We start from the raw sequence: 21,758 nt of genomic DNA, 5'->3' as shown, positions 1-21,758 counted from the left end.
CATTCTGGTGAACAGAGCGGCCATCCATCAATTGTTTAGCACGTAAGAGTACATCTTACAAATGGACCTTTCTGTGATTTGGTTGAAGGAAAGTGGGAACTTGAGTTATTTGTGAAGCTTGCCCAGTGCTGATACACAGTGATTCCACCCTTATAAGTGATCAAAGCGTTCGCTTTCAACTTGTAGAACCAATTGGTGGAACTTGCAATTTCGTTTTCGTTTCTTTTTCTTTTTGGTCTTTTCAAACTTTTAAGCACCCTTTATCCTTATTAAAAATTTAAAGCCTATACGTTTCAGACTTTCAGTTGATTCAGCTGCATTATACTTCAACACGGTGGATTTGCGGAAATTCTGTATATAATTTGCATCTCTGAAGTGCAGGCTAACTTTCTGTTGGTTAGGATTTCCGAACACCAAATGCAGCATTTATAACAAACTCTGAGTCGTGTTTAATTAAGAGGCTTGCCACAGCAAATATATTCTCCTCTACTGCACGGCACGTGTTGCGAATTGTAAGTTTGTAACCGGATTCAAAGGCGAGAGGAGAAAACAGGGCACAAGGGAGGAGGGACACGTATTATAGAATTGATGACAAGATTTTTAGCCTCTCAATTTGTTTGTGATTTTTTTCCCCAGTGTTCTAAATCATTACTCACAAATGTTGCGAAGATAACGACAATTTTATCAGTATTTATTCTTTTACATATTTAATATCGCAGTTATGCATTTATTGTTTTTATTGGAAATAACCTCCAATATGTCTCCTGTTTTCACTTCGCCCACTGTTCTATTTTTTAAGGCTATTTTTGTTGACCCATAAAATATATAAATACTGTATTTTATGGAAGAGGATGGGCGTGAAGTGTCAAAGCGTCTAACGCAATTGAAACCTGAAAGCTGAGAACATTGCTTTATCTCCAAATTGCCTACCCCTCTCCACGCTCACCACCCACACCCTTTCTCTCTCTTGCAACGCACAAGTCTCCTCCTTTGCCACTCTCTCTTCTCACTCGCTTCTCCTCACAAATTTCTTTCTTTAGAAATTTCTAGTAAATTTTCTCAACCACTGTGCTAGAAAGGAAAACAGAGTTACTTCGTTGCTGAATGATGGCTTCAATTCCAACTCCGACGCCTCGTCATAATCTTACTTTCCCAAGCCCACGATTTCCTTCCCTCAAAAGACCCTTTTACCCTCCATCGAGGTTTCCCGACTCCACTCTCTGTCGCTGCTCCGATAATTCCTCCGATAGTAATTCTTCCTCTTCCATTAACTGGCGATGGGACTCCGCCATTCAAGACGTTATCAAGAATGCCATCAAGCGATTCGAATCCTACATGAATCCTTTCCGGAAAGACTCCAGCACCACCAAAGGTGTGCTAAACGATGGCGTCTCTGATGGAAAACGCCGTCAAAGAGGCCAAGAGGACGATTGGGATTGGGATCGCTGGAAAAAGCATTTCGAACAAGTTGATGAACAAGAACGCCTCCTCTCCCTTTTAAAGGTATTTCCTAATCTATGCTTCTTAATTGGTTCTTTTTTTTTCCCTGAAAGTGAGAAATTTAATGGAATACCTTTAATTGAAAGATTTAATGTTGCGTTTGTTTCTTTTTTTATCTTTTAACAGTCGCAGTTAATTGAAGCTGTAAGTAGAGAAGACTACGAGGATGCTGCTAGGTTAAAGGTAGCAATTGCAGCTGCAGCTACGAATGACACTGTTGGCAGAGTCATATCCCATTTAAATGTACGAAATCTATTTCTTTTGTTTATTTATTTATTTTTAGAAAGAGGAGAAATTTCTATTCATGTCGCTGACCTGATTTCTTGTCACTGCAGAGAGCAGTAGTGGAAGAACGTTTCCACGATGCAGCATTTTTACGAGACAATGCCGGTGCTGGATTGGTAACTTAACCTTTTTGCCCTTTCAAAATGAAGAAAACAAAAAAAGAAGAACCTTTTTATAGTGGGTAAGTGAATATTTGTTTGGTTTCATGGTTTTGGGTTCTAGGTTGGATGGTGGGCTGGTCTTTCAGATGATACCAAAGATCCTTATGGTCTAATTATACGTATAACTGCTGAGCATGGCAGATATGTGGCTAGGAGTTATAGTCCAAGGTAATCACTCCCCTGTTTCATATATATATATATATGTGTGTGTGTGTGTGTGTGTGTGTGTGTGTGTGTGTGTGTGTGTCTTTTATTTTTTAAGATAGTAAATATAAATGGATTTATTTGTTTCTGTTCACGTGTATAAGCTCTAGTAACAGTAAGAATACAGTTAATGCGTGGAGCATTTATTGTGTAGATATTTTGAATTGGCTCCCAATTCTTATGCTTCTTGCTTGTACTTATTTATTTGTAATTTCAAATATTATTTCTGAGTTCTTGTTAGACTGATTCTTTTCTTTCAGGCATCTTGCTTCTGCATCAGTTGGTGTACCCCTGTTTGAGATCTTTCTTACTGTAAATAAGAAAGGTGAATACAAACAGCAGGTATCTTTTTTTTTGGTCCTTTCTGGTTGCTGCTTAGTTTTTTGTTGTTTTAATTGAAACTATTTTACTTAGATAGCAATATTTCTGATAAGTTGACACAAAACCTGGCTAACAGCACTGCTAAGTGTTGCTTTGGGAAGCCGCCTGGGTGGTTATATTTGTATGCAGGGATCTGATGATTATAATTCTTGAGCTGACAATTCTTTTGCTTTTCTCTGTTTTGATTTTTGTTGAAGCAATGAAAATTTATCAACTGTTGTATTTAGCTTGATGATAGGTTGTCATCAATTGAATTGCCAATGATTTTTACATCATACGAGAATATCTTTGTGTGTGCCTGGTTCAGTGAGCTGTAAGCATACAGCTTAGAAAGCTTAGAAAGAATAAAAAATGCTTGTGTTCTGGCAAATGCATTTAATAATACCTTTGTGTTCCAAGCATCCAGCTGAGGGACACTACGGCATTCATATTTTTTGCAGTAGCATTTTAATGTTTTATGATTGCAATTATATTTGGTGTTTTTTAGGCTGTGTACTTGAAAAGGAGGAGTGTTTTCCAAGATTCTTCAATGGTGTCTTCCAAAACATCAGGAGCCACCAGCCGCTCAGGTCCATCAGGCTCCAGTGAAGATAACAGTGATATTTTTGTCGTGAGTACTGAAGATGATGAAGATTGTGATGATGAAGATGATGATGATGCAGATGATGGATCTGATGTGGGTGAGGGACTAACTGGTTTTCAGAATATTTTGCGGGATATGATTCCTGGTGTAAAAGTCAAGGTCATGAAAGTCACTACACCTGGGAAAGTAGACCGAGATTTTATATCTAAGGTGATTGAGCAGATAATAGAGGAAGAAGATGAAGAAAAAGATGCCGAGATAGAAAATGTAGAAGTGGATGATGAAATTAAGAGTGAAAGTGACCAAGATAGAGATCAGATTGAGATAAATGCTGATAGTGGAGTTATTGATAATGACATGCGAGGTGAAATTGCGGTTAAAGTTGTTGTTGGTGGTCTTGCACGAAAACTTTCTGGCAGTGTGCCTGCAACAGAGTCACTTAGAGTGCCAGCTAAGCTTGTGAAAAAGGGGCGCCTAACATTTTCCTTTTTTATAGAAAATGACATAAACCAACAAGATTCTGGTCCCGGGACGAGGGTTTCTATGGATAGAAAAGAAAAGATTCAAAGTCAGCGCAGCATAGATAACATAATGTTTGATCTTGCTAAATTCGTTGGCAGAGAGAAGATACCTTTGAAGGTAGGTTCAATATATTAAATAAATATTTGATGAATGGTTTTTGTAGAACCATTTTCTATTTAAGTCTACTGTAGAATGCTTGGTTTGCTAACTAATTTCAACCATGCAGGTGCTCAAAGATGTTGGTGAATTAATAAATCTCACTCTCAGTCAGGCTCAAAATCATCAACCACTATCTGGATCAACAACTTTCCACCGCATAGAGATCACGGCATCACCAGATCCTCTAAACGGTGATTTGTAACACCATCTGTTCATGTTCGTTAATGTTTTCATGAAATGATCTCTCTCTCTCTCTCTCATTGCGTCCTCTGCTCTGTCAGTTTTGTCATGATAGTTCTTCATGTTGTATTTATGACATGTTTGTTTGATCAGGATTATATATTGGTGCACATGGGCTTTACACTTCAGAAGTCATTCATCTTAGACGCAAATTTGGTCAGTGGCAAGATAGGGGGACTAAGGATCCTTCAGATCTTGAATTTTATGAATATGTGGAAGCTGTAAAATTAACGGGAGATCCTTATGTACCAGCAGGACAGGTGATTTCATTATTTATTTTAACCATTTGTTATGATTGGAGGTAGCTTTGATGGAGTTATAAAAGAGGATCATTTAATTTTGAATTGCCCAATTATTTATGCATGTCAAATGTAGCTGAATATCTCATTATTGTCTTTTAATTAGTAGTTCCTACTCCCTGCTTTCCCCACTTCTATTGCTTGTATGTTGGTTGTTGAAATGATTATCTACTTTTAGTTGCTTTGTCTCCTAATACCTGGAATTTCTGCAGGTGGCATTTCGAGCCAGAATTGGAAAAAGATATCAGCTCCCACATAAAGGGATAATTCCTGAAGAATTTGGAGTGGTACATTTTAGTGTACATTATTAGCTGTAAAAGTTTGAATTTGTTGTTGGCCTTTGTTTGAAATTTTCTCTTTGATCACCTCCTCAAAAGTTAATGAGTTTTTGTGGTCTTGTTTCCAACTCAGGTTGCACGATATAAAGGACAAGGGAGGATTGCTGAGCCAGGCTTTCGAAATCCTCAATGGGTTGATGGCGAGCTCGTTATTCTCGATGGAAAGGTTTATCTCCTTTGGCTGATAGTGTATTTGATTTGATGTCTTTATTTATCAAATGGATACTGATTATTTGATGTTCTAACTTGCTAATTCATGCAGTACATCAAAGGAGGGCCTGTTGTTGGATTTGTATATTGGGCCCCTGAATATCACTTCTTGGTGTTCTTCAATCAACTAAGGCTTCAACCATAGTCTGTTGTACATAATGTTTGAGCATGTTTATTATTTGTTCAGATGACATGGGGTAAGTACTTCCTCACCATAAAGTAGATGCAGGAAGTGTGTGTAAGTTTACTTTCATTGGCTTGTTATTGTTTTGGGTCTATTCTCTGTGACAAGTAAGCCTATTAATTATGCTTTCATCAGGCAAAATTTTCCTAAATGCTCTAATACCTTGTTGGGTGTAGACTACATTAGCATGTGGCATAAATTATAATCGGCAAAAGTGATCAGGTGGCACATTGTTTGAACTATTTGCCATGTACAGATCATGGTGATTGATTGATTATCTTGGTTTTGCTCGCTCTCTCTCTCATGTGCACAGGTCCAGTCATACATTCACTATATCTGAAAGTTTGAGATTATTGAAGTTTTCATTAATGTTGCCTTGAGTCTTGACAAGTGGTTTCAAACTTTGCATTCTTTATATATACAAACATATACCTTCATACATATATGTATATGTGTGTGTGTGTGTGTGAGTGTGTGATCACATAAATGACATTGTCTACATAACTAGCTAATCCAATCCCCAGAGGAAACTGGATTTGTATGCTTTTTAAGAATAATTGTTGTTCATTAAGGTTGATAGTGGTATTGGTTTGTGCAATTAAAAGTCATCACTATGGGATCTTTTCATTATAATATGTTGACAGTAGTATTTGTTAGATTTCTTCTCTATTTTAAGTAAATATTCAATAATGGAAATTTCCTTTTGCAGTTAAACATGATACTTGTCACCGAATAGCAGAGCAGCAAAGAAGGGAAGAGGTTTTAGCTCACATGTTGAAAGCCCACTTGACTTATGAGTTATGCAGTGAACATATTGACCCTGGAAGTGACCATGGAACTTCAAGATTGACCAAAAAAGTCCAGTATTTCTGCTGCCTGGATTCTTGGCATGTGCTTTCCTTAAATGTATTAGTAATTTTATTATGCTTCCATTCAATTCCCAAACGACAGGCTTACCTGAATCATCATAGCCATAATCTTTATAGCTGGAATTACTGTAAATTTTGCAATTCTAACTAAATCCGGGCTGTAGATGGAGTTAGGAATAGTGAAATAGCTGAACTCAAATCAGAATATGGAAGGTTTTTGGATGACCTTTTTTTGTGATACAGCTAGCAGAATAAGCTTCAAAGTTAATTTGTCTGTAATTATATTCATTTTAATTTTCTGTGTGCAATGATAATCAATATTGAGGCAGATTTTACCAGATATTTAGCAATGTTATTTGAATTTATATCATCCTATTGTTAAGCTTGTTGTATTGTTTCCTGTGTAGTCCTTGGAAACATTAGTCGGAAGAGTGAAGGTATTACTCAATATGTGTTTTTTATCTTTAATTCTGATTTGGAGATACATAAATCATTGAGCTAAATGTTTGGGTATGTTATATGCTTTTATTTTGGCATTGGTCAAGAAGTGTAGAAACGCATAAAGTCCAAACTTGGCATATGCTATAGTTTTTAATACATGCTTTTATATTTGTTTTCCATTCGCATAAAGGCCTAGTGAATGTTCAACTTTATAGTTTACATGACCTAAAATCTTTATTCAGAAGAAACCTGAGGCTGCTACAGTCAAGATAGCCAAGCTTCGGATGGGACACATCTCACACCTACCGGCTTATGGCTTATTTGGAGCACCAAATGAGACTTCATTTGTTATTTTGGCTCCTCTTTCTTTTGCCATGTAAAGGCCAACATGATGCATCAACTCCTGCAAGGATAAGATCAGTAGAAGTCAAAACGATTTTTCAGTTTACATTTGAGTTAATCTTATCCGTTAAACACAAACCTGTGGATGAGGTAAAGCTCCTTTGATGTTTTTGGCAATGTGAAGAGGAACATCAAAAGTTGCACAGGCACGTGAATACACCATAACATCCTGGAGAGGACTCAGAAAGCCACGATTCCTTGCTGATAATGTTGAACACACGAAATCCAGCACACAGATATCTGTGCATACCCCTACTACCAGTAACTGTGACCACAAAAATCATGGTGTAAGTAACCCCCGTCCAACTATTTGGGAAAAATAAAAAGGCATAAGAAAGCTTAACTCTATATCTGCTACTGAAATTTTTGTATTGATTACTTACAGTTTTGATCTGATTGTTCTTCACCCAATCCACAAAAACATTCGAACCATCAGCTTCAATCGAACCCAAATATCCATCGTAGCAATCTTTGCGCCTGATTGTTACGTTCGTTTCCTTTTCTATCCATTGCAAAGCTACATTTTGCAGAATTAACCAAAGGTGGGAGAGAGAGAGAGAGAGAGAGAGAGAGAGAGAGAGAGAGTGATATTAGAACTTATAGTTGACCAAATGGTGCGTTTAATTGTTCTGTCAACTCTAATTTAACAGCATTTGAGAGGCAAAAAAAGTTCATTCAATACTGAACATTAACTCAATGATATACAGAAATCAAATCACAGCATTTGAATTGATGCAGAAATTGACTATGAGGAGAAGTAGATATAAACCAGGAACCAAATTTGATTCATCGGTGCCGGCAATACAATGAGGAGGATAGGGATCCTCGGGCTTGTCAGCGTGATGAGAATCCAGAAACGCCATAACAGGCAGTTTCTTTTCGCAGAAAAGTCTTGCCAGCCTTGCCGATTCATTGATCATCCCCGAAATCTGTCTGTTGGGTTCTCTTGGGGCCTACGACCATACAAGGTAATATAAAGTTCCTGATTGAATGCAAAAACTTTGTATTACAAGCGTAGCGTCTGCTATATCAAAATAGTTAAGGGACAATAGTTACCAGATTTCCAGCACCGACAGTGCAGAAGCCATTGATGATATCGACAAGAACAAGGCCAGTCACAACATCTTCAGGCAAAACCACTGACTCCTGCTCAAGAGGCAGCTCGTTCCTCAAAAGATCAATTGCTTGAGACACCATTTCTTCAAGTATTAGCACTTTAGCAGTTCTCTGCAAAACACAATCCTAAATGAGGGGCTCTATTTATTCCCAATCAATGAAGTCTAGTGTTATGTGCAGAGGTAGATATACTGAGCTTTCAGGGAACAAAATCATAGACTTTCATGGAACAGCCTCCATGCTAAACTCCAAAAGCTTGAATGAATCAATTATTGTTGTCTAGTGGACAAGTCAACAAGATTCGTAAGAGGATACAAACGTGCGGATCCATCCACCATAATTTTCTTTCATTTTTTATGTAAAGAGCTTCATTTTCAACTTTCCTCGATTATACCAGTCTAAATATCAGCTATGATGCAGGGTACATCAGAAAATTTGGATGTGACACATTTTTCCTGTCGATGATAAGGGCTACGGATCTTGCCTTCTGGGATTTCCAAAAGGATATGTTTGATGGCTTTGGTTGGGGAACTTGTAAGGCAAAAGGCAAAGGTAAAACCTGAAATGAACTTTCTTATTCTCTTCTGGTAAAAAGAGAGGGAAAAAAATTAGTAAAACAGATGCCCAACAAAGAAGATTGAAAAGGAGATACATACTGAGACAGCAATATGTTAACTGTGTAACTATTCTTCTTCTTTTCTACTTTCCTCATTGCTTAAGAAAAAACAAAAAAAAAACTGATCGATGTTTGACAATCCTTTCTAAGTAACCATTAAAATTGTTTTCTTACTAAGAATTTTTGAACAGTATCCAAACACTCTCTAAATACTAATAAACGATAAGGACCATGGTGCCAAAGTAGTACTCTCTTCATTCTGCCTCAATCATAACAAAAACTGTTCTAAATGCTTCATTTTACTATCTAGCACAGGCTCTAAATTCCATAAAGAGATAACCAAGTCTTCCCTGAGCCGTTTTTTGTTCTTACTATAATTTTGGTAAAAATAGAAGAAAAAGACAAAGATATTTGGCCTCAATATAACGCAGCTAAGACAACCGATTTAAGCTCCACAACTGAGGTAATTACTATCCGTTATCCCTTCCATTTACCTATTTTCCCAACCTCACTTCCACACTGATACACAAAATCCAAAACCAAAAATCCACATTAAATTCCTTTGAAGAATTCTGTCTCCAGTCTCTGATCCCATGTTTACATTTGCCATCTCCACTTCAATCTTCTAACATATGAAACAACCTCTATAATTTCCATTTACTAATATGCAACAGTTATTGTTACCCACCACCTCATACCCATCTCCACTTTTCCCTCTGAAGTCTCATCCTTTCCCTCGAAAACAGCAATTTTGTCTAAGAGACGGCTTGAGCTTGTACGCCCCACCAAAAATGGCTTCTTTTTCTGGGTTTGTGGCTAAGTCCCAGATGCAAACGACTGCTGATGGTGGTGATGCAAATGGGTTTTCTACACTGATGGAGTATGTTGGCAAAGGAGGACTAGACGTGGGAGATGAGTTAGTGGTTTTGCTTTATCATATACAATATGCTTGCAAGAGAATTGCTGCTCTCGTGGCTTCTCCTTTTAATTCTGCTCTCGGGAAATATTCAGGTCTTTCTGCCGGCACATCCGGGTCTGGTGGTTCAGACAGGGATAAGCCAAAGCCGCTCGATATTGTGGCAGTATGTTTTGCTATGCTAATTTTTCATGATTGAATTTTAAGAGCATTGCTTCTTCTTTTTTCCCCTTTCAATAGTATTTTGGTGGTGCTATTATTGGGCATATTTTCTTAAATAGTTTGCCTATTATTCTGATTCTAGGTCTTTGTATCAAATGTGGCTCATATATGATCATAGTTGACATGAATTCCTAGTCTTCTGATGAGTGATGGTATCATTGTAAATGATTTGATGAATTGTCTACAGCAGGAAATTTCTGGTTGAGAAGTTGAGTTGATCCAGAAGCTGATTGATATTAAAGATGTAAATATGTAATTGAATGAATTTTTGGTTTGGGATGTTCCCTGTCAAAATGTATTCTAGAGTAACTAGGACTTGTTCATGAAATAGCGAAAAGTATCAGAAAGTTAACAGACATTTCTGACCTGCCAATATTTCTTGTTCTGTAGAATGAAATCATATTGTCCTCTCTTAGAAATTCAGCAAAGGTTTCAGTCATGGCTTCAGAAGAAGATGATGCTCCTATTTGGATAAATGATGATGGCCCTTTTGTGGTGGTATTGGATCCTCTTGATGGTTCTCGAAATATAGATGCTTCCATTCCCACTGGAACAATTTTTGGGATATATAAGCGACTTGTGGAGCTAGATCATCTACCAACAGAGGAGAAGGCATCACTGAATTCCCTACAGAGTGGAACCAGGCTCGTAGCTGCTGGCTATGTTCTCTATTCATCCGCCACAATTCTCTGTGCTAGCTTTGGCTCTGGAACGCACGCATTTACACTAGATCATTCAACGGGGGACTTTATTCTCACACATCCAAGCATTAGAATTCCTCCTCGAGGTAACATGCAGAATCTTGATGGTGAAATGTTATGCTCACTAATTCATTTAAACTAGATTAATCTGATTTTTACTTCTTGATTTCACAAATTCAAGGGAATTCTATTTGGATTTTATTACTTATGATGGTCTCCATGTTATCAGTTTGATTAAATGGTAACCCTTTAATGATGGGCTGGCTACTCAATGATTTCAGGTCAAATATATTCTGTTAATGATGCACGGTATTTTGACTGGCCTGAAGGTCTAAGGCAATATATCAACACAGTGAGACAAGGCAAAGGCAAATACCCTAAGAAATATTCAGCACGTTATATATGTTCTTTGGTAGCCGATTTCCATAGGACTCTCTTGTATGGTGGACTGGCAATGAATCCAAGGGACCATCTACGCCTGGTGTATGAGGCAAACCCTCTCAGTTTTCTTGCAGAGCAAGCTGGAGGCAAAGGTTCGGATGGTAAAAGTAGGATTCTTTCCATCCAACCAGTCAAACTGCATCAAAGACTGCCTCTCTTTTTGGGGAGTTTGGAGGATATGGATGAGTTGGAAAGCTATGAAGATGTTCAACAGAAAGTAAACCCTGGGTATGAAGTCTAATGACTTTGTTCTTTCCAGCAGATGTGATGTATATGAAACCAGCTCTGCTCTGTTGCTCTGTTTCTCTACGAGTTCACATGACAGCTCTTCCTCTCCACTGTTGATACTTTTCTCTCTGTTTTTTCAATAATCGAGAGTTGTATGTGATTCAGGAAGAGCAAAATGTAATGCTTTACAAGGTCGAATGTGAAAGCAACACACTTCTTACAAGTTGAGTTTGGTCGTTGTAAGAACCAATCCAACAGTAAAAGGAAAAAAGACATAGTTTCTGTATTTGTGTTGCAACCTTAGTTGTATTTTGATTTTCTAAACTCTTATCAACTTGTACATTATTCTAAATAGGTTAAATTAAAAAAATTATTGTTTTAGTAGGTTTCTTGGGCTTTAATTGTTATGGATCAGTTGGGCCTTAGTTTTTATATGGATAAATTTTGTTTCATTTTTATATTGAAATTTATATTTGCTTTGGAGTTTTTACAGTTGATATTATTTTTAATTAAAACAATAAAATTATTTTTTTATTTTAGGGTAAAAAAAGTATTGTTTGCATAATTCCTATATGTTTATATCTATAATAATAATAATAATAATAATAATAATAATAATAATAATAATGTATTTATATATTCTCGCATGTGACGCACAGATAGGAAGGGTATAAATCCTTCAAGGAGGGTATAAAACAGTGTACAGTTAGGAGCACGCACACTACATGGTAAAAATCTGCGACTACGACAAAAGCACGACTAGGAAAAATGGATAACGAAAACGCGTTGGAATTAGAAAACCTCTACGGCTCGTATTCACCGTTGGATCCATTCTCATGAAACCAAACATTTCACCTTAAAACGACAGCGTACAACTGAGTTTGCTCGGCTGGCGCCCAGTAGCTGACCCCTGGGCCCAGGCTGCCTCCTTGCTTTCAAAAATCTCAACTTTCAATGCACGATAGAAACGAGCTCCAAAACCCTCTCTCTGCTTTTTGTCTCTGCAACTTCTTCTTGGAGAAGCAAAACGAGGATGCTAGTATTGATTTGTTCGCAAATCAATCAAATAATTGATTAATTAATTAACCCATTATATGTATAAAGGGAGAGAGAGTTTTTGACTTTCTTGAGTTTTAATCGCTTCAACTGAATTTGCTATGGGCAGCACCTTCTTCTCTATACCAACAAAGCGAGCCATGCCCGACGCGACCCCTTCTTTGAACGGACCCTCCAAGCGTTCCAAGCCTCCGGCTACTCCTCTTCCTGTCCCCCCTGGCCACGTTGCCTTCCGTCTCCTCTGCCACGCGTCCCGTGTCGGTGGCGTCATCGGCAAGTCAGGCAGTGTCATCAAGCAACTGCAACAGGCTACCGGTTCCAGGATCCGAATTGAGGATGCCCCGGCTGAAAGCCCGGACCGGGTTATTACCGTCATAGGCCCGAATGCTGTTAATACCAAGATTGTACTGAATTCAGGTAGCCTTGGCAATGGTTACGGTAGTAGCGTTGAGGAAATCGATGTGTCCAAGGCTCAGGAGGCGTTAGTGAGAGTGTTCGAGAGGATTCTGGAGGTGGCGGCGGAGAGCGATGGAGCGGCCTTGGTGATGGTTTCTTGTCGGTTATTGGCGGAGGTTAAGCACGTTGGGAGCGTGATAGGGAAAGGCGGTAAGGTAGTGGAGAAGATAAGGGAAGATACTGGGACCAAAATTAGGGTTTTGACGGATAAGCTACCGGCTTGTGCCAGCCCTACGGAGGAGATTGTGGAGGTAAGAGGTTTGTGTTGGGAGTTCTTAAATTAGGGTTTCTGGTCTTAGGAATTTTTTACATTTTGTGTTTGAAAAGTTGCTTTTTTTTTTGTCCATTGTGGCAATTAGATTCTTGATTAAGTGGCTAATGAACAAATTTCTAACTTGGCAAACTTAGAATGCATAGTTGTTAACTCCTTTTAGGCGGTTTTAGTTTATTTGGTTATGGTTATGTTTTAAGGAATTCTCTTCCGTCAATGTGTGGAAACTCATTGCATTAACAATCACCCCAGCGTTAATAATAATTTATTTCCATAAGCAGCTCCTGCCACTAGTTAACGATCAACCAGTGGCATTTAATATCGAAATATTTCCATAAACAGCACCTTTACAAGTGCCCAGTAAGGGTGGTTGTTAGCAAACAATAAGGGAAGAAAATTTGGGGCAAATTCTGAAGGGGAAATTGATTTTCCTCATGTAAATGGGACATAGAACTATTGTTGAAATTGGAATTTTGGTTGAAAGTTTCTATATAGTGTAACTAGTGTCGCCAAACCTTCTCATTTTCGTAAAGCTTTCCTTTTTCCTTTTTGTTATACTTTTTTTTTTTGAAAGTATGTTCTTTTTGTTATACTTAAGTGGAAACATTATTTCTTCCCTTGTGTGTATTCTGCAGATTGAAGGAGGTGTTTTAGCTGTAAAGAAAGCGCTTGTTGCTGTCTCACTTCGCCTCCAAGATTGTCCTCCTGTCAATAAAACAAGGATAACTGAAAACAGGATCATTGAATCAGTTCCTTCAGAGGCTTGGCGTAAACCTATTGAGTTGCTTCCTCATGAGACTTTGCGAAGGCCTATTGACTTACTTCCCCAGGACACTCTGCACAGGCCTATTGACTTACTTCCTCAGGAGACTTTGCGCAGAGCTATTGAGGTACTTCCCCAGGAGACTTTGCACAGACCTATTGAGGGTGTTCCGCAGGAGCCATTGCACAGACCCATTGATGTTGTTCCACAGGGCTCGTTGCATAGACCTATTGATGTTGTTCCGCAAGACTCCTTGCGTAGACCTATTAATGTTGTTTCTCAGGAGGCTTTACCTGATCTGAATATAGATCATCTTTCACAGCGTAGTTCCCTGATGCCTACTATATCCAGTAGCTCTATCAGTTATGCCACCAGAGTTCATCCTTTGTCTCTAGAGTCTGAGAGTGCTTCTCCTTTGGATACAACAACATTGCAGCAGGAAGTGGTTTTTAAAATTCTTTGCTCCAGTGATAGGGTTGGGGGTGTTATTGGAAAGGGAGGTGCAATCATTAAGGCTCTTCAAAGTGATACAGGAACTACTATTACCATTGGACCTACACTCAATGATTGTGATGAGCGGTTGGTAACTGTTACTGCATCAGAGGTCAGTCATGTTGTCATCTTTTATGACATTTTGCTTGTATTTAGATTGTGGTCTTTGTGTTATTGATAGACTTTTATTGACTTGATGTCCTGTAGAACCCAGAATCACAGTATTCTCCAGCACAAAAGGCTGTTGTCCTTGTTTTTGTAAGAGCTTTGGAGGCTTCAATTGAAAAAGGGTTAGATTCAGGCTCAGGTAAGGGTTCATATGTCTCAGCTCGGCTCGTTGTTCCATCAGGCCAAGTTGGCTGTCTGTTGGGAAAAGGAGGGGCAATAATTTCTGAAATGCGTAAAGTGACTGGTACCGGCATTCGAATTTTGGGAACTGACCAGGTCCCTAAGTGTGTCACTGAAAATGACCAAGTGGTGCAGGTGCGCTGGAGCTTTCTTTGATTATGTTTGTAAAAATCTTACAGTGTTGTGGGGAAGTAGTAAATTTCTCTGATTTTCAATCAAAGAGTTATCTCCTAGAAATATGGACAAATGATTCTAATACTTCAGAGGTTAAAGTTCAAACGAAATCATGACATTATGATCTTTTTAAACCTTAGGTTGCCCCACCATTGTTGTTCCATGATATGACTGTTTTGAGTTCAGCTAATATATTTCCCAGCTGTTCCATCATATGTTGATTCTGGCTGAGGAAAGATCTCCGTATATTTCTTTCTGCAGATACATTGTAGCTTAAACTATTATTTATGCTTGATTATGAGTGATTTTCCAAAAGTTATATCAGCCTGGTTTTTCGTAAGGCATGATTTGCTTATTATTAGTTTTTGTTTCACAGATTTCAGGAGGGTATTTGAATGTGAAAGATGCTATATATCATGTTACCGGTAGACTACGAGATAACCTATTTTCTAGCACACTGAAGAATGCTGGAGCAAAAAGTGGTTCCGCTGTTTTAACTGAGACCAGTCCTTATGAAAGATTGATGGATACTGCCCCTCTTGGGCTGCAAGTATCAAGTGGTGTTTCTCATAATCTTAGTCGGCATACTACATTGGCACCGAATAGTATGGATTCCTTTGGACTTTCCCGTAGTTTAGATTGCCCTTATTCACCAGGGTTATGGACATCAGAGGTACCTTCTTTACTCTCTCTCTCTCAGACAGGACATGTACATGCATGCACCTATAGTCTCACTCAGGAACAGAAAAAATACGCACTGGAATCAAATTGTTGCACCTTTTTCTTACCTGTGGCTTTGTTTAATTTCAGACGGCTAATGTGCTGAATCCAAGGAGCACCACAGATATTGGCAGAGGATTGACTTCTCTTAGAGGTGGATTTGAACTTGGCAGGTGGGTAGCATACTACAAAATTTGTGTCTTAACACACACAAATGCACCTTGCAATGAGTGTTCATAAAGCATAATTTATTGAAATCATGAATTTACACGTGTTTAACTGCTAAGTAATCCCTCCCCCCCCCCCCCCCCCCTCCTTTTGTTTTTTGCTTCGAAGTTTGAACTTAAACGTGGATTGGATTTTGATGATTGGTGTAGTTTTTTAATGCTTTTCTTAATGGTGTTATATGGGGCAGATAAAATTGGGAGAGGCGATTGTGTAGCAGGAAAGCATTTTAAATGATATCATCTTAGTTAATGACCCTTTCATCTCATCTTTGCAGTGGAAACAGATCTGCTATTGTGACAAATACAACTGTAGAGATTAGAGTTCCTGAGAATGTTATTGACTCTGTTTACGGGGAGAATGGTCGCAATCTGTCTCGGTTAAGAGAGGTAACATGCAAATTTTTTTATTATATTCTCGGTGTATTCTTTTAGTGGCGTTGTTTTGAAAAAAAATGTTTGGAGCTATATTTAGTAGGTTAGAGCAGTTCTGGGAGTGTGTGGCTGCTCCTATTTGACAGAGCATTATACAATCACCTTTTAGACAACTCAGTTCTCAATAGAGCTTAATGAAGAACCTAGATGACACTACCTAAAAACCATAAATCAAACCACAAGAATCTGAGACTGAAAAGGCAATCGAAACTAAAATGACATTACCACATCCATTTGATAAAATTCCTAGGTGGACATATATCTTCAAGTCAACTGTAAAGAAAGTAATGAAAGTAATGAAAGTCATTCCTTAAAGTGTGTTTTTCACAAATCCATCCTGCTTTAACAATTGAAAAAGTTAAAATGCTTTTTGAATATCATGACTGATTTGCAACCATGCTACTATTGAAGAACATACTCTGACATCATTACTGAAAATAGTCTGTTCAAAACCCTCTTGTATAACAGTTAAGAACAAGCCTTGTGCCTTGAAATTTCACAACTAAATATTTTGGAATATCTGATCTCAATATGTTTGAAAGCTTTCACTGAATTTCTTACACGTTCTTGAGTTATCAGTTTGTTCACACCTGAAAATTAATAAGAGAGAATTAATAAGTATTTTCTAACAAAAACTATGATACCATATTGCTGTCAACGTATAATATTTATGAGATATCTGATCTTAAATCAACATCAACTTTTCCTCTGGTGTTCTTCAATCAGATCTCTGGTGCCAAGGTCATAGTGCATGAACCTCAAATAGGAACAAGTGACAGGATTGTTGTCATATCTGGGACACCTGATCAAACCCAGGCGGCTCAGAGCCTCCTTCAAGCTTTCATCCTCACTGGTCCATCACGTTGAAATCTTTCATTTAAACCTAATGTTTTCACAAAAGGAGAAGTAAAACTTGAAGCTGTTGCCTATTTAGTTGCTTTTCTTCTTCTGTTTTTTTTAATTCTTTTTTAAACAGTGTACACTAGTCTAGCCATCTATGCAAGCCCTGTTCTTTGGCAACAATAATTTAGTCTCTAATCATTTACCAAATGTTTTGTAGTAAATGCCTTATGGACGTCAATGTTTTGAGTTGTTTACTTATTTTCTTGTCTGGTTTTGGGTTTATTTTTCAACCATTGATAATAAATTATTTTATTATGGTTAGTTGGGCTAGTGATGAGGTCATGGGCCTACTCTTTTGTTATTTTCATTCCCTTAGTCCTTATTGCCTGGCTCTTGCTACCTTATGGCATCTTAGTGAGCCTAAATTCAGCATCACAAGTACACTTCAAATGGATCTTTACTAACAATTTGGTGCAAAATGGATATGTATGATATAACCCCCCTAAAGGAGAGAACTCGCACATTCTTAGATTGTACTCTTGTAAGTTTGATATGAAATTCTTTAGTTGAAAATAAACCCTTTCACCAATTCTCAATAAAGAACCAGCTGGAATATATATAACTTAAGTAGAGAATATTCAGAGTAAATGTTTTTGAACAATTTGTTCTACGATTAATTCTTTCAAGTTTTTGTAAAATAATATTCTGCTCTAAGTTTGGAGATTGGTGAAGATATATGGAAAATTTATCGATCATTAGTACAATTTTAGTCTAGAAGATGAGGTGGAATTCAGAATGTATGTGTAAGTGAACATCTATGTTCATATATCATAGAATGGCACATCCTCTCTAGTGGAGGTTCAAATTCCCCATACCCGATGAAGTTGTCCAATTGTACTAGAACAGTAAGTTGGTACTCAGGTAATTTAATATCTATTATTCCTTCTCTCTCTCCCCCTCTCTCTGTTTTCAAGTAATTCAAATTTTTGCTAAAAGCTGTTAACTCCTATTTTTCTTCTCTTTGCCTATTTACTTCTTTAAAATATATTACAATTAGAATTATCTGTCTCTCTTATAACACTTTTTAATGTTCATTTTGGTAGCTGTGGAGGTTCACTAAGCTTTGTATTTACGCAATTAGTGGTAACTCTCTCCCACAAACACACTCTTCTTTTCCAAGATTTGAACCCAGAACCATCAAACTGAAAGTTACTAGTTTTGACAGTTATGATATTCCCCTGAGCAAATCATCCTCACTTGCCAATCACGATGATAATTTCCATTTAAACCTAATATTTTCCACAAAAGGAGAAGAAAACTTGAAACCATTGCCTATTTCTTCATTGTTTATTTGTATTCCAGACAGTGTAGACTAGTCCTATTCATCTAACCCTTCATGAGAAGCTATGGGTTTAATGGTTAGTTGGGCTGGTGGTGAGGGCTATGGGACAGCTCTGTGTCACTTTCAGTGACTTTCCTTATCTTCGGCATGGCTCTTGCCACCCTATAGCATCTAGTCAGCCTAAAGTTAGGCGTCAACAAAACAATTCAAATGAACATTCACTTGCAATTTGGGTGTGGGGATGGGCATAATCAAAAAGCAAGACTAAAGGAAGAGAACTCATACACGTTCTTAGATTTTCCTTATGTAAGTTTGTCATAAAACTGTATAGTCGAAAATAGATGCACATATTAATCCTACATTAATATAGTATCAGCCTGAATGTCTTTTTTTTTTTTATTTAAATTTTAAAAAAGACTCAAGCAGAAAATATTCAGAGTAGAGATTTTCTACTCTTTGAGCATGCTTTGTGGTTGATATTTCCAAGTTTTTGGTAAAGTTAAATTTCATCTCTAAGTTGAGAGCTCTGTTCAGATGTATGAAGATTTGCTTATACAACTTTAGTTTGGAAGATATGCTTCCAGGCTGAATTTGAAATGCCATGCTAAAAAAGGGAGCATCTATATTTTATAGAATGGCACTTCTTTCTAGTAGAGGATTGAAATTCAAGATTCAAACTCCCCTCTTTGTGGCTTTAGTCGACTTTACCAACAAATTATGTTGGTCTTCTAGGTAACCTCACTCCAATGTGTTCTTTGTCTTAAAATAATTCAATTGTATGTTAAGCGGCCGTCAACTCCTTCCACCTTTTTATCATACATATCACAATTGTCTTTTGTCTATTTTATGATGCTTTTTAACTTTTCTTTTTGTTATATATACAACTTCACTGAGTCTTGAGTTACTTGGCCATAAAAAAAAAAAAGAGTTGATTACCTAATTCAGAGGTAGTTTATTTTCATGTCATAACCCTCACTCTTTTTCCTAAGGTTTGAATATGATATTCCTGAATTAGAAGTCTAAGTTTTGACATTTAACCCTTCTAGAATATTTACTCAAAGCAATTCATTTCTTTGCTCATTTATTTGTTTTTTTTTTGTCTCATCTTGTTCTTTTTCTTCTTTCTTTATAGTTTATAATTATCCAATAAATGCATGTAGTGTATGCCAGTGAAAGCTAATATATGTAGACAACCCTGTATCCAGTTTGAATATATTGTAAGAGAACATATATATCTCTGGATGTAGTATACCAGTTGGAGCTCACTCTGGAAAAATTTATCGACCAAAGAGTTTCCAAGAGTAATGTTATACTTAACCAAGATTTAAAGCTCAATGAACATGGAAATAGTATATAGAATAGCAACTTTGCTGGAATTATAAGTTCGTTTATTTCTTTAGAACTGCATCAGTTGCCGCTGCTGGCTGCAGTTGCTGGTGGTGGTGTTGCTTTGAGTGTGATTTCCACATTGTCATGAACTCCTTGGAGCAGTAGTTCACCATCATATGTAAGAACTCTACGTTTCTTTGCTGCTCTCAGTGTCCCAACTAGTGCTTCAAAGATGTTTGCACACCTATCATCATTAAATAGGACTCCAAACGTGACCTTTAACACATGAAACAACAGAATTTTTTATGTAGTTATACCGAAAAAGTAGATTATAGCAACGTGTGTGTACAAAACATGGAATGGCAAATTCTACCATGGACAATCCAACATTGTAAGTGCAATTTTATATGATTGACAATATGCATTTGCCCCATACTGAATATAGAAATAAGAAAGGGTACCTTCTACCACTTTTGGTATTAGCAGGTTTCATGTTAGCTATAACTTCTATTTAATTGCATTAGATAATTAATTTCAAGTACAATGATATAATATTGGTTCTAGTACTCAAAGAAGCAAAAAAAAAAAAAAAAAACCCTGCCATGTAATTTAGTATGTAATTCTGGAAAACCGTGTGGATCTATGAGATGCTTAAAAAGGAGAAAGTACAAACTGCAAAGGGGAAATTGGAAATTTCAAGGACAGGAAAAATCTTGATGTTTTATATGATTTTGAATTAGTGTTACTTTCTTAGTCATTTACTTCTCAGATATAATTTTGGTTTTTTTACATTCACAATTGTTTTATTCTATAACAGTTGTAAGAATCAAAATGCAAATCATAAGATTCAATTAGCAAAAACAATAATTAAAAGAAGCTTAAACTATCATTGAATTAAGGCATTGGTATTAAAGCTAATGCCTTTGCTCTGTCACGTAATTCACATAAAAGCATCCACTCAGTGTAATCAAAAGGAAAATCCCAAAATCGCAAGGCACAATGGTTCTTATACCATGTGCTTTAAAATAGCCAATATAGAACAAAATAGACCATACTTGCGTTTGCCAGGCAAAATGGAGGAAAAAGAAACTTGTGCATTTGTCACCGCAAAGATATTCATAAGAATTAACCTAAACCTAATCTCTACCCAACCCAAAGATTTCTCGAAATTTGCTAATTTCAAAGAAAACTCAGAATTCAAATTTAAGACGACTGGGCCTGTGAATCTATGAAGGTGTCTTGCAGCGGCCATTTATCATGTTCAGCAAGAGATAAAGAACATTATATGTTTATAGAATTAAAATACCTTTTATACGATTTTAAAGCACATTTGCTTGAATTTAGAAGAAACTGGTAAGTGGGGCATGTAAATTTTAGTGGGTTAGAAATTCGACGCATGCATTAGCACAGGCTGTCTGAAGACTGGTCCGCAGTGCTGATTGAAATCAGGTTTGCTCTCTTCAATTTGTTGTTGTATAGATTCCTTTTAGCCAGACGAACTACACAAATTTATATTTAATTGGTTTTGCAGAAGGGATTGAATAGAACAAATATTGCTACTGATTCTACAACAGCCAAGGGAGAAGCGTTTCAAGATCCAAGTAGTGACTCTTGGAGGATACGACTGGACAGTGAAATTTGTGATAAGCTAGACCGACTTGTTACTTGGAATTTTCATCATATATGGCAAATATATGCTTTAGCAGTTTTTCAGCCCCCAAAAGCTTATGCAGTATTAATCATGTAAATAGAGGCTTCTCCTCCTTTTACTTTCCATGGTTCATCCTGGGAATGAACAGGAACGTTCGCCCGGTACATGCTATCTTTGATCTAAATTTCAACTTTCTATGTAAGTCAGTCATACCCTCTACCGTAAAGCTGAGAATGGAAAAACAAAAACAGATCTCATTTTCGTAGCTATACAGGAAAGACGGATCAATCAAACTAAGAAATGGAAAGCATTGAAGATCCAAATCAAAGGAGAATGTGATGTCGAAATAGCAACCACAAAAAAAAAAAAACCCAGAAATGAAAGGAGAAAGTCAGATAGGAAACCTTGTAGGAACCATCAGGTTGGATCTTGCCAAGTCTAGTGATTTCTTCCTTGAGTCGCTCGACCTCCTCTTCTACGTTCATTGTCTTCACTTGTTTCTTACAAACAATAGTACAAGTTATCCGTCTGGAGTGTGGTTCTGTTATACGAGCTTATGGTTTTCAGGTATCCATGCTTTTATAGCTCCAGTTTCTATAAAATAACCAAGGGTATGAATTTCTTTGTTTTCGGTTT

At 37.2% G+C, this 21,758-nt stretch overlaps 5 protein-coding genes across 6 annotated transcripts; 3 read left to right on the top strand and 2 right to left on the bottom strand.

The window, feature by feature from the left end:
* Window positions 1-864: 864 nt before the first annotated feature.
* On the top strand, window positions 865-6,277 carry EX1 (UvrB/UvrC domain protein (DUF3506)). Its single transcript, XM_021443177.1, has 12 exons — window positions 865-1,503; window positions 1,627-1,743; window positions 1,836-1,901; window positions 2,008-2,114; window positions 2,411-2,492; window positions 3,019-3,753; window positions 3,863-3,986; window positions 4,129-4,295; window positions 4,547-4,621; window positions 4,746-4,838; window positions 4,935-5,079; window positions 5,776-6,277. Exons 1-11 carry the CDS (start codon window positions 1,105-1,107, stop codon window positions 5,025-5,027), a joined length of 2,058 nt encoding a protein of 685 aa, XP_021298852.1. The 5' UTR covers window positions 865-1,104; the 3' UTR covers window positions 5,028-5,079; window positions 5,776-6,277.
* Window positions 6,278-6,489: 212 nt separating this feature from the next.
* LOC110427773 (nicotinamidase 1-like) lies at window positions 6,490-8,147 on the bottom strand. The gene is made up of 5 exons (XM_021443409.2): window positions 7,835-8,147; window positions 7,548-7,731; window positions 7,162-7,295; window positions 6,858-7,043; window positions 6,490-6,779 (listed from the first exon to the last, which is right to left on the bottom strand). The coding sequence occupies exons 1-5, from the start codon at window positions 7,973-7,975 to the stop codon at window positions 6,687-6,689; spliced, it is 738 nt and encodes a 245-aa protein (XP_021299084.1). The 5' UTR covers window positions 7,976-8,147; the 3' UTR covers window positions 6,490-6,686.
* Window positions 8,148-8,710: 563 nt separating this feature from the next.
* LOC110427696 (Inositol monophosphatase family protein) lies at window positions 8,711-11,402 on the top strand. Its single transcript, XM_021443287.2, has 3 exons — window positions 8,711-9,592; window positions 10,039-10,435; window positions 10,631-11,402. The coding sequence occupies exons 1-3, from the start codon at window positions 9,176-9,178 to the stop codon at window positions 11,029-11,031; spliced, it is 1,215 nt and encodes a 404-aa protein (XP_021298962.1). The 5' UTR covers window positions 8,711-9,175; the 3' UTR covers window positions 11,032-11,402.
* Window positions 11,403-11,968: 566 nt separating this feature from the next.
* HEN4 (RNA-binding KH domain-containing protein) lies at window positions 11,969-21,507 on the top strand. 2 transcript variants are annotated; one of them, XM_021435330.2, is made up of 7 exons: window positions 11,969-12,781; window positions 13,437-14,168; window positions 14,264-14,539; window positions 14,955-15,251; window positions 15,389-15,471; window positions 15,801-15,912; window positions 21,003-21,507. In XM_021435330.2, exons 1-7 carry the CDS (start codon window positions 12,176-12,178, stop codon window positions 21,216-21,218), a joined length of 2,322 nt encoding a protein of 773 aa, XP_021291005.1. In that variant the 5' UTR covers window positions 11,969-12,175; the 3' UTR covers window positions 21,219-21,507. The 2 variants fall into 2 exon arrangements, with proteins under 2 accessions (XP_021291005.1, XP_021291013.1); XM_021435338.1 differs by lacking the exon at window positions 21,003-21,507 and adding an exon at window positions 16,684-17,007 and having other exon boundaries at window positions 11,970-12,781.
* On the bottom strand, window positions 19,327-21,749 carry LOC110421707 (costars family protein). The gene is made up of 2 exons (XM_021435362.2): window positions 21,527-21,749; window positions 19,327-19,747 (listed from the first exon to the last, which is right to left on the bottom strand). Exons 1-2 carry the CDS (start codon window positions 21,605-21,607, stop codon window positions 19,550-19,552), a joined length of 279 nt encoding a protein of 92 aa, XP_021291037.1. The 5' UTR covers window positions 21,608-21,749; the 3' UTR covers window positions 19,327-19,549.
* Between the last annotated feature and the right edge of the window lie 9 nt (window positions 21,750-21,758).

Source organism: Theobroma umbraticum, unplaced genomic scaffold (assembly GCF_002168275.2).
Source record: "Theobroma umbraticum cultivar Fairchild unplaced genomic scaffold, ASM216827v3 scaffold_30.0, whole genome shotgun sequence".
Taxonomy (NCBI): domain Eukaryota; kingdom Viridiplantae; phylum Streptophyta; class Magnoliopsida; order Malvales; family Malvaceae; genus Theobroma; species Theobroma umbraticum.
The sequence above is the reverse complement of the archived record's forward strand: the minus strand, read 5'-3'. Positions and strand labels throughout refer to the sequence as shown.